The 21,923-nt window shown below is 43.4% G+C and overlaps 1 protein-coding gene across 5 annotated transcripts in view; it reads left to right on the top strand.

The window, feature by feature from the left end:
* ptpro (protein tyrosine phosphatase receptor type O) overlaps positions 1-19,158 on the top strand; it is a 29,322-nt gene extending 10,164 nt beyond the window's left edge. The window contains exons 5-27 of one of the 5 annotated variants that reach the window (XM_026363115.2): positions 401-937; positions 1,065-1,226; positions 1,581-1,777; positions 2,324-2,444; positions 2,588-2,781; positions 2,875-2,986; positions 3,085-3,248; positions 3,948-4,068; positions 4,763-4,896; positions 6,127-6,265; positions 6,497-6,617; positions 7,622-7,690; positions 9,373-9,456; positions 11,489-11,524; positions 13,025-13,106; positions 13,317-13,407; positions 13,637-13,713; positions 13,801-13,935; positions 14,286-14,408; positions 14,686-14,840; positions 15,555-15,690; positions 16,502-16,625; positions 16,805-19,158. In XM_026363115.2, the coding sequence (XP_026218900.1) occupies positions 401-937; positions 1,065-1,226; positions 1,581-1,777; positions 2,324-2,444; positions 2,588-2,781; positions 2,875-2,986; positions 3,085-3,248; positions 3,948-4,068; positions 4,763-4,896; positions 6,127-6,265; positions 6,497-6,617; positions 7,622-7,690; positions 9,373-9,456; positions 11,489-11,524; positions 13,025-13,106; positions 13,317-13,407; positions 13,637-13,713; positions 13,801-13,935; positions 14,286-14,408; positions 14,686-14,840; positions 15,555-15,690; positions 16,502-16,606 (3,095 nt within the window). In that variant the 3' untranslated portion in view covers positions 16,607-16,625; positions 16,805-19,158. Of the gene's footprint in view, positions 1-400; positions 938-1,064; positions 1,227-1,580; positions 1,778-2,323; positions 2,445-2,587; positions 2,782-2,874; positions 2,987-3,084; positions 3,249-3,947; positions 4,069-4,371; positions 4,581-4,762; positions 4,897-6,126; positions 6,266-6,496; positions 6,618-7,621; positions 7,691-9,372; positions 9,457-11,488; positions 11,525-13,024; positions 13,107-13,316; positions 13,408-13,636; positions 13,714-13,800; positions 13,936-14,285; positions 14,409-14,685; positions 14,841-15,554; positions 15,691-16,501; positions 16,626-16,804 lie in introns of those variants that run through there. The other 4 variants (XM_026363117.2, XM_026363116.2, XM_026363118.2 and 1 more) reach the window with 4 other exon arrangements.
* Positions 19,159-21,923: the final 2,765 nt, after the last annotated feature.

Here is a 21,923-nt window from a genome sequence, read left to right as displayed (position 1 = left end):
CCCCCCCTCAGGCAACGGCCCCCTGCTGCGTCTCCTCTTCATCACTGATGTGATAGAAGTGATACAAGCGCTTCATTACTGTCTTCAGGCCTCTTCACGCTGATTAATGAGCTCAGTTTCCGGAAACATTCCTCGCTCCAGCATCTCGACGATGAAGGAACGAAGCAGCTTCTTTTCTGTCTGTGTCGTGCTGTGGAAACACGCCACAGTGTGTTCCAGCGATTACTGAAAATGAAGTTGTGTCATCACAACACGAAGGATGTTTAATTTCACTTTTCACTGATGTTTGAAGAATGAGTTTCAGTGTGATTTGTGATATTTTCCCAGATTTAACAGCTGAATGATGAGTTTTCAGGATCAGCTTCTATCATCCACTGTTTTGGTTGTTTCTCCTTCACAGTGCCCTACCCTCCCCTCAACATCTCACGTAAGATCATCCACCTGAGTCAGGGAGCGGATCCAGGTAAAGCCCCCAGCGTTGTTCGTCCTGCGGGGGGTCAGGATGGTCGGCAAGCTTCCCGTCGAGCCCGCGACGTCCCACTGATGGAGGAGCAGGAGGTGGAGGAGATGCAGCCTGAGGAGGGGAACAACTCTGAGGAGACGATAGGACCCGTCACTCAGGTTCCCTTCGACCCACCGCAGAACCTGACGGGAGCCCCCAGCGTCGACCTGAACAGCCCCCAGTGGACGGAGGCCCACACTCAGAGTTACTGGCTGGATCCCACAGAGCCTTCTCCTGCCGACAGGGACGAGGAGTTCGTCAACGCTGTGGTGTCAGAGTACGAGGACTCCAACGAGCCGGGTTCAGGCATGGGTTTCTCCACCGAGTCCTTCGTCCAGCCCACTAAACTACCCCCCATCCTGCTGGAGCTGCGCTGGCTGCCTCCCAGACCCCCCACCAGCTACGACGGCTTCAACATCTACATCTACAGAGACGGTAAAGCTCCGTTTAGCTGCACAAGTCCACAGGTCATCACCTTCTGTACATGTTCATGTGACTAGTTAGTGAGTGAGCTGAGCCGGGGGGGAGCAAGTCCCTTACGCCTTATATTCCTGTTTTCCAGGAAACTCCACAGAAACCGCCACAGTGGACGAAAACACCCACGAGTTCTTCACTGTGTTAACTGAGCCGGGAACGTACCGAGTCCAGGTGACCACGCTGAGCTCGTCGGGAGACTGCGAGGCCAGAGAGAGCGCGGCCGACACGGGCTTCACCTTCTACCTGAGTACGTACACGAGTCGGACTGAAACGGACCTGAGGGGGGGACGAGAAGTGAATCAGTTACTAATGTGCTGCAGTGTAATAATAAGACACGGTGGAAAAGGAAGGTGAGGGGGGGTTTGAAGACACTTTAAAGGTTTTCAGGGTTTTATTGAAGGAGGACTTTCAATCAACCCAATAAAGGAATAAACCACTGAATCATCTGTAGGTGAGCTGGGAGCTGTGACTCCTCCCTGAGTCACCAGACGTTACTTCACTGAGCCTCCTCAGTCCGTTAGTTTCTCCTTTAACTGAAAAATTCAGTCTCTTGACTTCATGATGCTCGTGTTGAATGTGACTCCACCTTTTCTTGGACCAGGTCCGGGGGGTGAACTCCTGGAGGAGCTGCGGGAGCGTCCTCAGGCCGTCAGCGTCCGACTGCTGGACTCCAGCACCGCTGCCGTCTCCTGGGCTCCGTCCTCCGAGAACCACAACGGCAGCCTGGTGTCGGTGGTTTCGACGACCTGCCTGAAACCCAGTCTGAGCCAGAGGATGGAGAACACCTACTGCAGCGAGGTAACACGGCCGGTCTGGGTCTGTTCTACAGGATCTGGACCAAGAGGGTCTGAACTTTTCAGACGGGTTAAAAAAAGAATAAAAACTGTGAAGTGAATTAAAACGAAGATAAAAATGATGGTGAAGAGTTTTAGAACCGGCGAAGACGGCTGTCAGCAGAACGTTCACACTGTTCTCATAGGTTCTTAACAGACCTCGGGTCATTTCCACAGAATCTGCTGCACTTGATTACTGGTTATTGATTATTAGTTATTGGTTATTGATTACTGGTTATTGATTAGTGATTACTGGTTATTGATTACTGGTTACTGATTACTGGTTATGTATTAGTGATTACTGATTACTGGTTATTGATTACTGTTTACTGGTTATTGATTACTGTTTACTGGTTATTGATTACTGTTTACTGGTTATTGATTACCGGTTACTGATTACTGGTTATTGATTAGTTATTACTGATTATTGTCTCTGAAGGGTCACATTTCAGAGAATCCTCCTGCTGAACACTCAGGTCCAGTAAAGTTGGTTTGATTTTCTTTTCGACAGGAAAACTCGACCAGCGACCTCATCACCAACCTGACCCCTGGGGCCCAGTACAGGGTGGCTGTCTATCACACAAACGGACCCCTGATCAGCCCACCCTCTGAACCCGTTATCATCGATATAGGTGAGCTGCGTTCAGGTTATGACATTAACGTGAACCCTAACATGAAGCATCTTATATAACGCAAAGCATTTAATTTATTCGTAGTCCGTATCCTCTCAGTCACATGGTAAAAGTCTTCATCTTCGGTCTGTGTGATGTCTCAGAGCCCACAGGCGTCCGGGAGCTGACCGTCTACCCCCTGAGTCCGACAGCAGTGATCCTGAGCTGGCAGCGACCGTACCACGTCGCTTTCAGAAAGTACGTGCTGCAGACCTTCTTCTTCAACCCGGTCACGCTGGCCTCAGAGTGGACCACCTACTACGAGATCGCAGCCACCGCCTCAGTCATCGCCTCCGTGGTACCGCTCACACACAATCCCCCTTGTGCATATTAGAGCAGAACATTATGTTCAAATCAGTGTTCAGACCAGTGTTTCTCCTCGTTTCCTCAGAGAGTGACAGACCTGCTGCCGGCGTGGTATTATAATTTCCGTGTTTCCATGGTGACGTGGGGCGAGCCGCCGCTCAGCTGCTGCGACAGCTCGACTGCGAGCTTCGTTACAGGTAGCGACTCACCTGCGATCACATGGAAAGACGAACTTTTACATTTCAGCTCAGAGCATTATTGGTGTTGATCAATCTCCAAATGAAAATGTCTCCAGCTCCTGAGGCTCCTCACATCTCCTCGGTGGATTATTCTCACGGTGTTCTGTATGTGCGTTGGACGTACGGCGAGCTCTTCATCGACCTGTCACACTCCAGGATGCTGCACTGGCAGGTGGTCGCTGTCGGGAAGAAAGGACCCGAGAGGAGCTACTCTGTGGACGTAAGTGATGTCGCTCTGCCTCTTTTATTTGTTCTGTTCTTTCCTCTTCTACTGTGGCAGTAAGGATGGGGAAACCTCTGAAATCCATCATGATACAGAAACTGTTGTTGTCATTGTAATGGTTCCTCCTGGCCACCGGTGGCAGTAGTGAGCAGATTGCTGTTTGGTGGCAGAACAAGCTCTTTTATTATTATTTTTACTTTTATTTATAGACCCCCTTTATGAGAAATATTGTTTCTACTGTAAACCCCATACAACCTTTATCTCAATAAAAAGTTGCTGTAGATTCTCAACATTTATGGTGACAGGACAGGAACTATCACCGTGTCTCCTTCAGGTGTCCATCTGCTGGACACAGCTGCTAATGAGGCCACTTTGATGTCTGGACGATATCATTGTGTGTTTCCCTGCAGCAGCAGCTTGTTATTCGGCCGTCGGGTCGAGCTATTGATTATCGTCCAATTAGCAGCGGAGGAAAGGCCTCCTGTCTGGGCTGCAGAGCGCCCACTCCTACTCTCCTCCATGAAGCCAGTTAGGTTCCCAGCAGTCTCAGACCTGGCACATCGTTACCTGTAGCTTTCATTGACACAGGAGGACTCAACAGGTGGCCTTAACTGATCTCTGGCCAGCCACTCCCGGGCCGAGCTATATTTATATTTTCTGTTCATTAAATGAAGTATTCAAATGTGTCTCCGACAGGTGACTCGGAACGTGATGCGGGCCAGCCTCCCTCTGCCTCCAGGTGACATCTACAACCTGACGGTGACGGCCTGCACCGAGCGCAGCAGGAACACCTCCACGCCAAACATCATCAAACTGGGTCAGAATCAGCACAACACTAACACGATGTAATCCCTGTCTCCCCAACCGAACCTAAACCACTGTGAGCCAGATTCTAACCTGAGCCCTGAATCCAAGTCTTAAACCTGAATCGAGCAGGTGAAATGTCCCGAGTTAAACACGAGGCACGTGAAATGCTGGGTTCTGATTTCGGATCTCGTGGCATTTTTATTGACGTGAATCTGGTTTTTGCCGCGATATGAACAAGGAAATGAAAACCGCTTGAGATTCGGCAGGAGGAGTCAGAGACCAACTGATAAAAAGCTGCAGCAGCAGGTTTTAGCTTCACTCTTTAACTGACTCAGAGCTCAAGTCTTTTCTGTTTCTGGACCTGAAAACTCCAAGTTCAAGTCGCTGCAGCGGCTTTCTAGACTCCACCCCAGGTGGATCAGAGCAGGCTCAGTGTGTTCAATCTCCCGACAGCTCAGAAAACAGAAACTAATCCTACAGGTCGTTGTCAGCTACAAACTTAGAGCTGTTTTCTCTGTGAAAGTGAGTATGAAACTGAATGTTTTCCACTTCCCCTTCTGAGCGTGCTGAGGTATTTTTGTCCTCAGAGGAAGTCGGTGTTTTCGGAGCCTCAGCTCTGAGCTGATTTACACCTGCAGCTTTTTCTGGCACATAAACTTGGATTGACGACTAAAGTTGTATGCGGTGGTGCTGTTTTCACACAGAGCCGGCTCCTCCCAGGTCTCTGTACGCCGTGAACGCCACTCACTCGTCTGTGACTCTGCTGTGGACTGAGGAGGGGGTGGTTGACTTCTACCAGGTCCTGTGCAAACCCAGCAAAGCCAGCAAGGAGCGCAAGGTACGGCTACTGTCTCCGTTTACTGTAAATACGAATAGGATCGTGCATTCGCATCTCGAGAGACGAGGAAGATGTACTGAATGAGCTTCTACTGAATTACATTTGTTAGTTTCAGCAGGTGAAACATCCGTGCAGTACAGACGCTGCAGAAGAACATGTCATATAATAATACTCTAAAGAAAGTAAGAGTCTAAAAGTCAAGGTTCTGTGATGGAAGGACCCACAGGAAGTCATGAAAGATATTTAAAGTGACAAAAAACTGAAATTCATGAGATAAAAATCAAAGTGACAAAATAAAACAAACTAAACTAAAGATAAAGTCAAAGTGTTTCAGAGGTAGAGAGAAGAAAAATATAAGAAGCTCACACAGGTGTGTTCATTAAAATCATCAGGAAAAAGAAATCGTGAAGCATTTTTAATTCATCGACGTATCTGATTTAATGTCAAACTAACTTTTTTACTTGGAGTTCTTATTTCAAGTACTGAATCCTAAATTGACCAGGTAATGGGATCTGCTCATCGACTGAACCAGGTGAAGCAGCAGCAAACCTTTTTATCGGACTGAAATGCTGCACTCGGTTCGTGTCCTGCAGGTCGGCCTCTGCCCCCAAACAACATCATTCGAAGTGATCGGTTGTTCAGGAGAAACGTGGCGACAAAACGTGACTGAGGGCCGACGCTGCTTATTTTTAGCTCATTTCACACGACTGTAAATCGAACGTGTTGAACCCTGTTCCTGTGACCTCATCATTCTGCACAGGGGAACCAAACGTAGATTATGAAGTGTTTTGATGAGGGCGGTGCCCCCCCACCTCTATAATTCGCCTCTTTGGTTTTCACAAAGAAAGAAAAACACTGACCACAGTGATTCCTGTCAATTCCTTCACTTCTTCTTCTTTTTCACTTCTTCGTTTGCTTCATCCAATAACAATCAACACTTCCTGCAGAGATATTTGACATTAAAAGCCTTTCCACAGCCTAAATGCTGTAAGACCTCATTTTCACCGTGAGCTTTTATTTTGAAATCTCAGCAGGAAGTGTTGACTTTTACCAACTACAGCAAAGTAGAGAATAATATGAAAGTTTAATGACGGTTTGTGTCAGTGAAGTTTGGTTATTTTAACAGATGCCTGTGCAGAAGGTGGAGGATTGGTGGAGCCAGGCCTACTGTATTTCTCCAGCCGGGCCGGGTTTCTAAGGATCCTTCTGTCTTCTTCTCGTCTCTTTCAGGCCCGGGAGCCGCAGACGTCCAACTCTCACGTGGTGACAGTTTCTGGTTTGATGCCATTGTCCACCTACAACTGCTCCGTCACCAGCTTCAGCTACAGCACCCCCAGCAAACCTGCACACATCACCGTCACCACCAGCGGTAGGTGGCGTTCTTTCTGTTAACAGGACAATTGTTAGTTAACATTATTTGTGCTTTTATCGGAATATTAGTGCAGAAAATGACGTCGCGTGTGAAAAGTGATGATTGTCAAACTACAGACGAACATTATTAGTATGATCGAGGAAGATGAGGAAACACTAAACTTACACTAAAACGTTGGAAACAGAGGAGTCAGAGGTCGAGGTGTGTTTCATTTGTGTTTGTCTGCAGCCAAAGAGATGAACCCGAGTGTAGCAGCGATCTCGGCTCTGGCCGTCCTCAGCATCCTGCTCATCGGCCTGCTGGTTCTGTTCCTGCTCGTCCTACGAAAGAAACACCTGCAGATGACCAGGTACGAAAACCTCAGTCACAACACGACCAGCGTTTTCTTTTCTTAAATTTCTCCTAATCAGAAAGTCAATGTGACGGCGACGAGACGTCTGGGTCACGTGAGGTGTACGAGCAGAGGAACTTCAAGTTGAATTTTTCAAACCGAGCCGCGGTGGGTTAACAGTTGGTTTTCTGCCCTAAAATAAAGAAAAACCCTCGTTATCTGCCAACCCCAGCTGTGAGGTTGTGGGTTGTTTTCACAGCTTTTCTGTTTCTACCAGCGGCTTCTTTCATACTTAGAAACAGTGTCACTCGCTAATTAGAACAGAAACAACTTCCTCCTGTCGTGAGGCTAACCATCATAAAACCTCATCACTAGAGGTTTGTCAGCAGCTTAAAGTCAAAGTCACTTCTCGGCAAACCTGCGCGTTTCTAATGATATAATATTAATAATAATATAATAGTCAGCATAGGAATATTTGATTTTTAGCAATTCTTTCAGCTACTTCTCTAACTTACAATAGAAGCTAATTAATAATTAGGACGTTTGAGCGTCTCATACTCACCAAGGTTTCAGTTCAGCTAAACAGCACAAATAGCACAAACCATCAAACCCAGGTTTCTGTTTTCCTGCCTTCAGACTTCAGAGCTCGCTTCCTCCTTTTAATGATTAATCATCAGATGATTCTGACTTCCCCCAACTGCTGTACTGTACTTCTTTTTCTCACTACATTTTTCCACATGTATCTAAAATGACAAGAAAAAGTAAGTGGTTGGTCCTGAAGTGTGATGTGACCGAAGCATCAACAGACACAATATTTCTAATGTGATAAAACACAACCAGTCGTGATCGTTCATGTCTGTACCGAACACACAGAGCGACGGTGGAAAAAGTAAGTGAAACCCAGGCTCAACCTCAACGAGTTCTTCAGTCTGAGTCTGAACAACGTTCACGAGTAAGACCCAGAATCCCAGTCTAGTTCTAGTTCCACTGTCTAATACGTTTGCCTTGTTTCTTGCTTTCAGAGAATGTGGAGCAGAGACGTTCGTCAACTTCGCTTCATTTGAGAGAGACGGGAAACTACCTTACAACTGGTAGGTTCCTGCTGCGTTTCCTCTTCAAATCCCAATGCTGTGTCTGTTTTAATGGTGTCATGAAATCACATGGAAATAAAGGCGGCACTCCACAGTCCTGAGACCTGAGTGGATGTTTTCAACGCGTTTGGCCTCAGTAATCACAAGTAAACGTTGCAAACACAATCCGAGGCAGATTACCGGCCTGGCGGGGGACTGCAGAGGCAGATTAGGGAGGGGAACATGTAGCCACAGATTTGAGCTCATCCGGGCGCTTTGAGCAGCGCGAGGCGATGCCGACGAGCCCACACACGCTGTACGGAGCGGCTGAAACAGGGTGTTTGTTGAGGAAGCTCAGGATTTCCCTTAATCTCAGATTAAAAGAACCAAATGGAGTCCGCTAAATTGTACAAAACAAAAAGAAAATTCTGTAGTTTATTCTTTAAATGATAATGTTCATTTAGGACAAACAGTCAGATTTGGAGATTGGTGATTAATATATCAGCTGAAAGACGGTCAGTTAAGGCAGAACCTTGGCTTCCATCTGCTCTTGTATTTGACCTCCCATCACTAAATGCACATGTCCATCAGCGTGTCTTCTTATGTGACGGTGGAGTTGTGTTGATGCTTTGACTGTGCACGTCAGCAGACCTGGCTGTTCCATGTTAGTGTGGATGTGATGACAACAGGTGACGTCACCACTGATGCCGAGGCTTCGAGCTGAGGATGTTAGTTTCTGTCAGTTCAGTTCCTCACGAGGATGAAAAACCTTTGTAAAATCACAAACTGTGTCTACAGCAGAAGACACTTGTAGAGTCTGATGAAGACACCGGAACAGCAGTGTAGGTTACACCTGTAACTGCAGCTCTATGAGCACAAACGTAGCAGCAGCTTTGGAAGCGTCGTTTTTTTCTCTGTTCTGCGTAGAAATACTTTAGTTCGGTGCATTTTGGAAAACTTTTTATAGGCATAGACGTCAGCAGTGTAGACCTGCTGATCAAAATAGACGTGTATCTGTTGTGTGACACGTGCATATCTGAAATACATCTAGACGTCGCGGCTTTAACGGCCAGTATTCTCACTCTATTCAGATTCTATTCATTTCTCATCCTTTCTTGACGCTCACATGTCAGAGAGGTGATGTCTGGACCTCATTTCCTTTCTAAAAGCTGTTTCATTGCTTCAGCACAGCTGGACGACATCATTGAAATTAAAATTAGTCCAACATAGGAGGAGTTTTCAGGAGCATCAGTGGGGTCATGACCTGAACACACACGTTATTGACTTGATCAGGTTCGTGAAGTCAGTGCCATGTGTCATGTGGTCCGACGTCACCTGTGATTAACTGTAACTACTGTTTATTCACGACGAGGGTCTCGGCGGAGTGTCGGACTATGGGGCGGGCTGGGAGGACGCAGTGATGTCACAGACTCAGGCTGGAGATTGATTAAATAAGACAGAGCGGCCATTGACGTCCGGGAGCGAACAGACGCCCGTTGTCCCCCACAGAGACAATGGGACACTTTCCGAGTGGCTGCATGATGCATTAACTCTGTGTTCAGCACTAATGTGAAGCTCTGGACGCTCTGTGCCTCTTTACTAATGGAGCACCATGTTCTGTCCCCAAACTATCGCCCCCTGGTGTCTGTTTTTCTTTTTTGTGTGTGTTTTTATTTTCTTTGATTTTTTTGAACCCCCTTCAGGCGAAGAAGCCTCTTTGCCTTCCTTACCCTACTGCCATCCTGCCTTTGGACTGACTATCTTTTGGCTTTTTATATTAATCCTTGGTAAGTAAGCACTTGCTGGCCCAAAGCACTGCACCTCAGGGGCATGTCTTAGCAGAGCCACAGCCCACAGTATTGATCAGAGACATTGTTTTACTCACTCATCATGTCTGGGTCCAGAATTCTAGTCCACGTCTGGTGTTATTCTCGATTTTTCTTGTTGTCAACAGATCTCATGAAAAGAGTTTGTGGTGGACATCAAGCTTCAACATAATTGACAGATGGAAACTATGCATTTTGTGCGTCGTAGCAGTTAATCTAAGACTCATCTAAACGGTGTGTTTGCCGATCCATTCTGGTCTCCGTCATTACTAGTTTACCCGACTAAAACCAGCAGTGGCTTTACAGACAGACTGAACTCCATTATTTTGCTTTACCCACGTTTTTCTGGTCACTTTTCAAAAAAAGTGAACCTGTCCTTTAAGGTTTGGGTTGGACTGCGGCGCTCGTGGTTTGATGTTCAGTAGGAAACAAACATTAGTCTCCTTCCTCAGTGGACTTTACGTCCTACCTAATTACTGACAAGGACGAGGTGTTGTCAGGTGGACCCAGGCCCGGACCTGCAGTGAGCAGTGTGAGCGAGGACTGTGTATGTTGGCTCGACTCTGCACATGGGATTTGTTGACAAGAAGAAAAATGTGGAAGATCACCAGACAAACAGTTAAACGTGACTTTTGGTTGGATTCATGGGCAAATCGGGAAGTCAGCAGATGATTGTTCTGACATGTTGAACTTTGTCTTGCAATGCTGTGTCTGTGGTTAAACTCTCGGTCACACACTGTGTGTTTCTACTAACACGTTGGATGTAGCATGAAGCTCAGTAATGCTGCTAACTCCGGCTTCGCTCCGTGTTTGGTGTCTGCATGCTGTCTGTTTCTTTTTTGTCTCGTCAGTCAGTCTGTAGTTCTGCTTGTAGATTAGTTACTACAGTTTCTGTTCAGTTCTGGATGTAGATGGTATTGTGCATGTTTCTGGTGCCTTAAGATGGACTCGCTGACTCGATGTGCTCCAAAGCCTCACGTTTCCTCCCACTCGATGTTTTCATCAGCATTGAGCTGAGAGGGAATTCTGCGGCGCCGTAGCACAATCGGAGAGCGATTCTTTAAAGGACCAGCTTTGACTCCAGAATGCAAAGACAGATGCATGAAGTTGAAAATCTCCGATCATTGTAAATGTAAATGGATGCATGTCTGACATGGAGCTGTCTGCAGGTAACGGCTTTAAAAATACAGCACCTCACTCAGTTTAACTGGGCTGGACCGATGTACACTAGTGTTTTATGGAGGTCTGCAGCTGCCAAGAACAGAAGGAAAAAAGTTCACATTGAACAGAAAATGCACAGAAAATTACAATTACTTTAATATTAATAGTTTCAAATTCTAATACTGCCATAATGATGGGAACTAGAATTCTCTTTTTCAAAAATACATATTTTAACCTAATTGTTTTCGTAATTAAAACTTGGGCCATGTCAATTTCGTTAATAGAAATGATCCAATATTAAAAATTTTAAAGTCAAAGAAACAGATTTTATTGTTGCAGAATAACTTATTTATCTAAAAGATAAAACATGTTAGAAAATTGAGAATCTTAAATGTCAACAAGCAAATAATTTCAAATGGGAATTCAAAAAGAAAGAAGAGAACTGGAGAGTACATTAAGTTACTAAAGTTTTCTTCCTCCATTTAAAAACTGGAACGTTGAACAGATTCTAAGTTTTTTAATGTAAATTTAGAGGCTGAGACCGTCTCAGTATCAAATCATCATTCGATGTAATCATTTCATGTTTTTTTTAATTGGCAGCTGCTGATTTGACCTGAAAACCTGAAATGTTCTGGTCTCACTGTTAACGTGTCTCTAACTAAACCTGAATCATCCCAAAGAGTTCCTACGTTGAAAAACTCCCCGTCGGTCGAGCCCTGACGTCTGCAGACATGAAGCAGCATCATGTCATAAGTAACACGGAGATTCTTGTAGTTACTGACTGAAGGTGAACAAATCATCACGAGCAACTTTACGTGTTTGTATTTTATAGGAGCAAGACAGCTTTAAAGAAAAGGAAGCTAACAAGGTAACAAGACTAAACAGCAACACGTGGCTCTGTCTGTGGGCTTTTTTTCTTTCTGTCCATGTCTGTGTGTGTGTGTGTGTGTGTGTGTGTGTGTGTGTGTGTGTGTGTGTGTGTGTGTGTGTGTGCGCGCGCTCCATCGCACTAATACCAGCCTTTAGCCAGAAAACAGATCCGTTTAATCCACAGCAGATTAAAGTGAAACTGAACCAACAGCAGAGAGTTTAACCGTCAGAACGAACAAGTGACTGATCAGTTCCATAACAATGAACGGAGATGTGACACATTGAATTTGTTTTATTACAGGTTAACGTGTTACATATTGAATTAAAACTCTTCATTTTCCTTTTTCCACTCACGTATCTTGGACTCCGTGTATTCACAGCTCTTAACTTTGTCCACATTTTGTTCTGTTACCATCTTTTTCCAAAATGGATTTAATTCATCATGTTCCTCAGAATTCTACAAACAATCCTTGATAATGTCAAAACATATTAACAATAAAAAATGAGAACAATCGCGTGTTCAGTCTTTGCTCAACACTTTGTTGAAGCACCTGTTCTTGGTCAGCACCTCTCCATCAGGTTGGATGGGGTGCGTCGGTGCACAACCATGTTCTCCAGAGATGTTCAGTCGGGCTCAAGTCTGGGCTCTGGCTGAACCACCCGAGGACAATCGCAGAGTTGTCCTGCAGCCACTCCTTTGTTATCTCGGCTTAGGGTCGTTGTCCTGTTGATGGATGAACCATTCACCCCAGTCTGAGGTCCAGAGCTCTCTGGACATTACTGCATTCATCTTTCCTCGATCCAGACTAGTCACCCAGTTCTTGTCTCTGAAAAACATCCCCACAGCATGATGCTGCCTCCACCATGCTTCACTGTAGGGAAGAGTTCAGACAAGTTGTAGAAACATCTCGAGGACGATCAGTGGAAACTGGATGAACCAGGCAAAGACTGAACACTTCTCTACACGCGATTGTTCTCGTTTTTTATTGTTAATATGTTTTGACATTATCAAGGATTGTTTGTAGAATTCTGAGGAACATGATGAATTAAATCCATTTTGGAAAAAGACGGTAACAGAACAAAATGTGGACAAAGAGCTGAAAACGACTGGAGGGCATTAACCCTGTAGTAACTGTGGAGACTTAACTTAGTTAATTATGTGTTTCGCCTTCGTCAAACCTCCAGTGATGGTGGTGTTGTAGCCATGTTGTTGTCAGCAGAGATGCTGCAGAGACTGAGAAATACAACTCGTCTGGTTTAAACTAATCATGACATGAACGCAGCTTTGTTCAGTTTGTGGATTCAATGGACAAAATGTTGAAGAGGAGAAAATCTCTGCGGTTCGTTAGAATTTAAAGGCTTCAAATAAATAAATATCTGCTACTATGGTAACTATAAACTAGATCAGTTCTATAAGATGAATTCAAGTATGATGTCAAACTGAGCTCTGGAAAGATTTCCCATTTTGTTTTATCCAGTTTTTTCTCTGTGCTTTCAGTCCGGTGCAGCTGGACGACTTCGAGGCTTTCTTCAAAGACATGAGCAAAGACTCTGCCTACAAGTTCTCTCTGCAGTTTGAGGTACGACACTTTACACATCTGCTGCTTCCACCACACAATCGATCAGAACACGTTATTCCAAACATCTGGGGGTTAGATCGATGCCACGTTACGTAGGACTCATCAGTAAGAACAAGCAGCTGAATCTTGACTTTACTGTTTCACTGCCTCGGGACCCGAAATGAATTTTACTGTCTGAAGTAAGTGAAATCGTATTGTTTGGTTTTTCAGGAGCTGAAGAGTGTCGGTCTGGATCTTTCCCACGATGCAGCAGATCTGCCGGTCAACAGGCCGAAGAACAGATACACCAACATCCTCCCCTGTGAGTCGCTGAGTGTTTATTAGTTACTCGTTCCATTCAGTCAGGACTCAAACTGAGAAGGGTCAAATTCACCGACCGAAACATCATTTTCCTCACAGGAAGTGAACCGGGTTTTAGTTTATGCTCTGTGTTCTGGTCCCAGCGTTCTGGTTGTCATCACCTCTGTTATCTGCACGTTTGGAAAAATCTTCCGACCAAATGTTGAAATGTTGAAATCTCTTCTCTCCAGACGACTTCAGTCGGGTCAAGTTGATGTCGATGCACAACGACGAAGGATCAGACTACATCAACGGCAACTACATACCTGTGAGCCTCCGCCTGCTCGCTCAAAATAAGCCTCTCAGCTTTTCTGTTTCCATGTCAGTAACACGTTTCTCTGGATTTCATGTCCAGGGTTACAAACATGCTAAAGAGTACATCGCCACTCAGGGCCCGCTGCCTGAGACGAGGAATGACTTCTGGAAGATGGTGCTGCAGCAGAAATCTCCCATCATCGTCATGCTTACTCAGTGCAACGAACGACGCAGGGTGAGTTTGACTTTTCCTCCACAGTCGCTGCAGATTTCAAATCAACATCGGTTCAGAACGGGTCGTAGCTGCAGAGAAATAAAATGAAATGTGCAGAAATGTTGTCCAGGACGGCTCAGTTACGACAGGAGGTAAAACCGTTCGGCATCCTAACAAAGTGTTTGTGGAATAACAGTAATGAAGAAGAATTGTTGAACTCCGTGTTTCATCTTATTGCTGCGTTCATTTGGGGTTTTAGAAACTGAAGTGAAGAGCAGAATCATGTTATTGACCTTTAAAATAAAAATCACATCTTTCTGGGTTCCGGTACGAGAGAAGAACTCCAGCTGACGTTTGCCATCTGTTTCCAGGTCAAGTGTGATCACTACTGGCCGTTCACAGATGAGCCCGTCATGTACGGAGAGATCAGCGTGGAGATGCTCTCAGAAACCGAGTCTCCGGAGTGGATCATCAGGAAGTTCCGACTGGGATATGTGAGTACCGGTTTATCAACCTTTGGCTCTGGGTCCAACATGGAGTCGTTTCTCAGTTTGAGCAGCTGCTGCTGTTCAAAATCAGGCTGAAGGGAAACGACAACAACATCAAAGGTTGTGCGTGTCGGTAGGAAGCACATCGGGTTTGTTCAGTGTAATTCAACAGATTGGAGGAGAGAACCACTTCAGAATGTGATTTCTGATCAGTTACTGAGAAAAATCCAACGCAGCCTTCAGTGAGTAGAAATAAAAAAACTCCACCGTTCTGTTACTGCAGGCCGACGAGACCCAGGACGTCCTGCATCTGAACTACACCTCTTGGCCAGACCACGGCGTCCCCACAGTCAACGCCATCGAGAGCATCCTGCAGTTCGTCCTGATCGTCCGTCAGCAGGCCAACAGAACCAGAGACCCCATCATAGTCCACTGCAGGTCAGGACGGGGTCTTTGTGCTTCATCACTTCTTCTCAATGATCTCCAACATTTAGAGTTAGAGAATTCAAGAATTCCCACTTTAACAAACCTTAAAAACAAAGACACGCTAAAACTAAAATGTTTATTAATGCCCTCGTGTAGTTACAGGGCTGCATCTTTACTACGCAGCGGGGGCCAATCGTGGCCCTCGAGAGCCACAGTCCTGCTCGTTTTCCAACCATCCTTCACTTCTAGCTTCTGATTGACTGAACACACCTGATCCAGGTAATCAGCAATAAGTAAAACGGGGACAAGTGGAAAACCAGCAGGATGCTATCTCTTAGTGCCCCCCGCTGGACGAACAGTAGATCACATCACCTGACTCATTGGTTTTACGGCTGCGTCTCCGTAGAAACAGCCTCAGATCATCTAGGTTTCAGCTTCTACCCTTTAGATCAGGCGTCAGTACCTTATCAACCTACTTTTCTCCATTGTTCTGCGTTGTACAGCTGTTTTGTTCTAGTTTTAAAGGAGTAAGGAGTTAACGGTGGTTTACGACGAATCAAAAGCCAAAGAGGCTAAAAAACAGTTTGTTATCTTCCCAGCATCCAGCAGTCTAAGTGTTGACGTGTGTGTGTGTGTGTTTGGATAAAGGGGCTGAGTGAGGTTTGTGTGGGACTTACACAGGTGATTTAATGTCCTTGTTTCCTGTGCTGTGTCTGTTGTCTTCAGCGCCGGAGTCGGCCGGACGGGGACCTTCATCGCTCTGGATCGTCTGATGCAGCACATCAGAGAGCACGAGTTCGTCGATATCCTGGGCATGGTGTCCGAGATGCGCTCACACCGTCTCTCCATGGTCCAGACCGAGGTGACAACTCCACCGATTCACTGTCACAGTAACATTTGAAGTAGAAGCAGTAAATGAACATGGAAACAGCCACGTTAGTGTGGAAACAACCTTACAGGCAGATTCACTCTCACTGCTTTCTGGGAAGTGAAACCTCTCGTCTCTGTAGTCGTTAGAGAGACAAAAACCTCCAGTGATGTCTACAGACACTCATTTAGTGTCTGTCAGTGGTTTCAAAGATGCTAAATGGCATCAACAGACACAAAATGACGGATGCAGAACGTCCACTGACGCAGTACTCACTACAAAGAACTGACACTAACTGCAGATTCACTCTTAACGACCACAAACCGCCACAGAGATGAGTTTTGCACGTGTGTGGTGGTTTGTGGTTGTTTTGTGACAGCTGCACAGTAACTAGGACACACGAGCAGCCGCAGACCGACAGTCAGGACCAATCAAAGCTCCACTAACAACTCCAGCGACGCGTCAACGTGTGTTTGTGGTCGTTACTGGTTCATTTGTCTCTGTGGTTTTTAATGACACTGACTGTCGCAGAAGAGACGGGAACAAAGACAAAGTGATGGATGTGTGTCTCTATTCTTTTCTACCTCTTATTAGTTTCTTCAGTGGGAAGTCAGCAGCTCGCCTCCATTTGTTCCTGTCGTGTCTCAGGCACAGTCAGAACTAGTTTTGGGATTAGTGGCTGTGTCTCGTCGTTGGCTCGGTGTCCATCAGCCGTACAGCAGCTTCGAACGGTTCCTAACGGTCTCTAGTTTTAGTTTGAAACCTCACGCTGAACATTTTAACCAGCTCTTGCGTCTTTGTGCAGGAGCAGTATGTGTTCATCCATCAGTGCGTCCTGTTGATGTGGCAGAAGAAGAAGCAGCAGTCCATCACCTCTGATGTCATCTACGAAAACGCCAGCAAAACATAATGACGAGCCTCCTTCAGACGTGAGTTAAACTGATCCATCCGTAGGTATATATAGTATAGTATATATACCTAGTATAGTAATTAGCTGAGGGTGCATCCTCGGGGAGCACGACTGGGACCATTAGATTAGTTTCAGAAGACAAAACATCCGTTGTAGGAGCTGTAGTTTGTGTTTCAGCTCCCTGTCCCTTGTTTGCAGGTTGTGAACACGCCCAACCTCCTGTGCTTCAGGCATCATTCTCTGCAGAAGAAGATTTGCTTCATCATCAGTATTAAAAAAACCAAACAGCCGAACATCTCGACGACAGGAGAAACAAATGAATCCAGTTTTTAGTTTGAATTGGTGTTAATGCACGGGGCGGAGCCTTCACTGACTGTACCCTGCCCTCTGGACCGGACTGACTCACGACGGGGGCTCGGAGGAGCATAAACGAGCTCCGCCCGGCGACTCTGAGTCCGTCCTCGGAGGAATGGAGTCGGCACTTTTCCATTTGTTCGTTTTTTAATCTCAGGAAACACACTGGCCTCGTCCTCCACTCTGAACGTCACTTTTCATGTTAGTTTGAACTCAGAGTGCAGCTTTCCTGGCTTTTAGCACGTCGGCGGTCGTTGGGTTGCATCGTTACACACTGCCAAACAGAGAGAACACGGGACTGTAACATGTCGATTATTACATACAACAACTGCTCAACACGCCGAGTCACTGCCAGGACCGCTGCACAGGAGAACGTCCACTAGAACCCAGCAAGTATTCGACCAAGTGCGACGTTTGGAGCCAAAATGAGCACAAAACCGGACGTGTCACATGCTGAGGCAGGTTTTTTTTTTTGTTCCTTTGTTTCTGTCCTGGATCGTGTCCTGGAACGTTTTACAAAAATGTAGCTGTAGTTGGAATGTGGAAGAACATTTTACAGCAGTTTCACTGGACGCTGCTGGAACTCTTTAGTTTGTCATCAACCATTAATGTCCGGATGTTTGCTTGGGCCGCACAAGAAGTGAAGGGCACACAAACAGGCACCAGGACCAAACGCGTGTCCTGATTCTGCTCGCCGTGTTCGAGGCCACATTAGAAGCTAGAGACTGTGGTTGTACTGTAGAGCTGTAGTTTGTATTTGCACTGAGGCCTTGGAGCCGTCTGACCTGTGGCTCCCTCTGACTGGACGCCGCGGGCTCTGGTAAAAGAAGAGGAAGAATCTGAAGAAGTAGATTAACTGGAGACGACCGTCGAGGCTTTGTGATGTCAGTCGTCATATGGAACGGCTCTGACAGGATCATATCTGAAGACAGAAGAGACTTTATACATATCCAGACCCCAAACGTCTCCTTACAATCATCTCACTGGTTCGTAGTCGACTCGTCCTAAACCACCGCATGTGGGCATTATAACAAGTCAAGTTCAAGTCTAATGAAGTTCTTTACATAGAAACGTGGAGAAATTCACTTTAATTCAAACTTGTCATGACGGTAACGTCTCTGCTGCCGTTTGACACGACTCCCACAGAGAAACAGTTTGAAAACTAATGTCTGGTATAAAAAACTAACGTTCACACCACATCAAAAACCGAACTACAGTGAATACGCTTCATTCAGATTTGAACACGAACTGAGGAACTTGGAGGAACGTGTCTGCCATTCAGAGCCATTCACTTCTCATCTTTCTAACAGATATTTGAAGGACAAAAGATAAAATCCACGTGCTCCTGTTCAGGAGATCCAGGGCGTCGTCCAGTAAGAGCTGAAGTCAAATAGATAGGAGTGTTCAAACCTCCTCCTAATCTGTTTCACATTTAGTTTTGTTTAAAACAAAGACATCTGACTTTTCTATGAATAATAACCCCAAATCAAAAGAAGCTGGACTCCACCTGTGGTCTTAAACTCCAGTTTAGAGTTTAGCAACATGACGATTAGTAGAAAGGTGGAAACCCCTCGACCTGCTGTCAAACTTTAGAAGCTGCTTCTCACTGTGACGACACCGAGGATCTCCTCTGTGGAAACGGAAGAACTGGTTGAACGTGTGTAAAAAGGCCGCGGGACGCTGGAGTCGTTACCTGTTTGCTGTCTCACCTGTGGAGCTTCGGTCACCACTTGATCTGAAATAGGTTAAATGTCATGATTAGTAACAAGCGTACTGTACATACTACTACTACTACTACTACTACTACTACTACTACTACTACTGCTGAACTGTTCTGTTTCTACTCGTCATTACTAAGTAATTCTTGTGGAGATGTTGCTTTAGAGGTTTGTTTTTTCAAAGGTGTTGTACACGTGAATCATCTTCACCTGAGCCACAGGCGGCGACGGTTTGGTTTCTGGAAGAATCACTTTGATAGAAGTGTCAAAAAAAGGAGAAGCTCTGCACCGTACACGCTTTCTCTACAGTTCTTTCTCTTGCTTAGTGTGTGTCCAGTAAACTTGTACGTCATTGGTGCCATTCGTGTGCATTGTGTCACTTAAAATTTGAGGGATGGTCCTGGACTCGGATCACTGTCACTGAGTTTTAATGTGTGTGTGTGTGTGTGTGTTGGAACAAAATAAAATGTTGCAGTTACAGTTTGTCATCTTCAGTTTCTGTGTTTCAGTAAATTAAATAATCCTTTATTGAAACGACAGATCTCTGTAGAACTATGTGAGTCTCCAGTTTTAAAAAGCCTGTAATCTTCTCAAGAAAACACTAATGCATGCAAAAAGTCGGAACCACCACCATCGAACAGCTAACACCGACACAAACTGTACGAACACATTTCAATACAGTATTGTCTGGAGGTGAATCGAGGTTTGCTGCACGAACCGTGTTTCTGTCAAAGCAGGTGAAACAACGTTTAAAAAAGAAAGTTGTAGAACAATATGTAGAGTCACTGTAGGAGAGATTCAAACGTACCTTCATGTAAAGAGCTGCAGCAGTTTTCAGTGTCCAGCTGCCAATCAACCAGAAACAAACCGTTTTAAACCTTGAGAAACCAAAAGTGTGCTTTAGTTCAGAAGCAGCTTCAACAGGAACTGTGTCTGAAGTTAAACTAAATAAAGATGAAAAAGATAATAAAAACTAAATAAAGATGAAAAAGATAATAAAAACTAAATAAAGATGAATAAGATAAAAACTAAATAAAAATTAAAACGATAAAAACTAAATAAAGATGAAAAAGATAATAAAAACTAAATAAAGATTAAAAAGATAATAAAAACTAAATAAAGATGAAAAAGATAATAAAAACTAAATAAAGATGAAAAAGATAAAAACTAAATAAAAATTAAAAAGATAATAAAAACTAAATAAAGATGAATAAGATAAAAACTAAATAAAAATTAAAACGATAAAAACTAAATAAAGATGAAAAAGATAATAAAAACTAAATAAAGATGAAAAAGATAATAAAAACTAAATAAAGATGAAAAAGATAAAAACTAAATAAAGATGAATAAGATAAAAACTAAATAAAAATTAAAACGATAAAAACTAAATAAAGATGAAAAAGATAAAAACTAAATAAAGATGAAAAAGATAAAAACTAAATAAAGATGAAAAAGATAATAAAAACTAAATAAAGATGAAAAAGATAAAAACTAAATAAAGATGAAAAAGATAAAAACTAAATAAAGATGAAAAAGATAAAAACTAAATAAAGATGAAAAAGATAATAAAAACTAAATAAAGATGAAAAAGATAAAAACTAAATAAAGATGAAAAAGATAAAAACTAAATAAAGATGAAAAAGATAAAAACTAAATAAAGATGAAAAAGATAATAAAAACTAAATAAAGATGAAAAAGATAATAAAAACTAAATAAAGATGAATAAGATAAAAACTAAATAAAAATTAAAACGATAAAAACTAAATAAAGATGAAAAAGATAAAAACTAAATAAAGATTAAAAAGATAATAAAAACTAAATAAAGATGAAAAAGATAAAAACTAAATAAAGATTAAAAAGATAATAAAAACTAAATATAGATGAATAAGATAATAAAAACTAAATAAAGATGAAAAAGATAAAAACTAAATAAAGATTAAAAAGATAATAAAAACTAAATATAGATGAATAAGATAATAAAAACTAAATAAAGATTAAAAAGATAATAAAAACTAAATATAGATGAATAAGATAATAAAAACTAAATAAAGATTAAAAAGATAATAAAAACTAAATAAAGATGAATAAGATAATAAAAACTAAATAAAGATGAAAAAGATAATAAAAACTAAATAAAGATGAATAAGATAATAAAAACTAAATAAAGATGAAAAAGATAAAAACTAAATAAAGATTAAAAAGATAATAAAAACTAAATAAAGATGAATAAGATAATAAAAACTAAATAAAGATTAAAAAGATAGAAACTAAATAAAAATTAAAAAGATAATAAAGATTTTACTCACCACACATTGGATGCCATGTTTCAGCACAAGTACACAATTAATTGAAATGTTTAAAATACTGAAGGTCAAGAATGAGAAGAAGTGACACGAGAAGGATTTCAGTAAATGTTTTATTGCAGAATAAGCAGATTTATATGGAAAAGGCACCATGAAATCTCTACATGTACAAATGCATTTTGTCTCACTAACATTTCTTCTGATTGGCTTCTAAACTAGACAGAGACTTTACTCTTCATCATTAAGCTTTTACAGTGTTGTGCTACAGTTCAGACACGTTCACTACTTCAAGTCGACCACAAAACCTAAATGTGAGTAATCAATGAAATCGCCGAGGACGTTCCGACGCCGCCTGGTGTCTCAGGCTGCTCGTTTGTATCAGTGGGTTCATTTTTACCTTCTTAGTTCTGCAGAGAATGTTCGTGGCCTGCACGAACAGATGAGGCAGCTGAGGGAAATCCCTGGACTCACAGGTACATTCATGTCACTCAGTCTGCTGCACTTTACTTTTCCCCCTCAGCTGATTTTTTAAAATCACTGTTAAATTAGCATCAAACTCTTTCTGTATATTTCTCATTAAAAGCTGACCAGGAGCGAGAGACGTCATCTGAACACCGGGAGACTCTTAATGTGAAACACGTGACCAGGAATACAAGTGTTTGGAGCCCGACAGGTCGTCAGTGTGCGGTTAAATGAGGACTAACGCCGTGGTTCTCTGTGTTTAAGAAGCTCCCACTCAGCATGTTCTACCATTTGGTCCCATTAGTACATTCAGCGATTTGAGCTCCTCTAACCACCAACTCTGTTTCTCATCAAATACAGATTCAGTGTTTAGTTAGATTCTAATAAACCGTTAGCTTGAGGCTGACACACCTGCCAGGTGACACGATGGCAGACACCTGCTACTGTGGGTGGGAGCACTGCTGAGTCAGCAGAATACAT

This window comes from Anabas testudineus, chromosome 23, assembly GCF_900324465.2.
Source record: "Anabas testudineus chromosome 23, fAnaTes1.2, whole genome shotgun sequence".
NCBI classification, from domain to species: Eukaryota; Metazoa; Chordata; class Actinopteri; order Anabantiformes; family Anabantidae; genus Anabas; species Anabas testudineus.
This window is presented reverse-complemented; position numbering and strand designations above follow the sequence as displayed.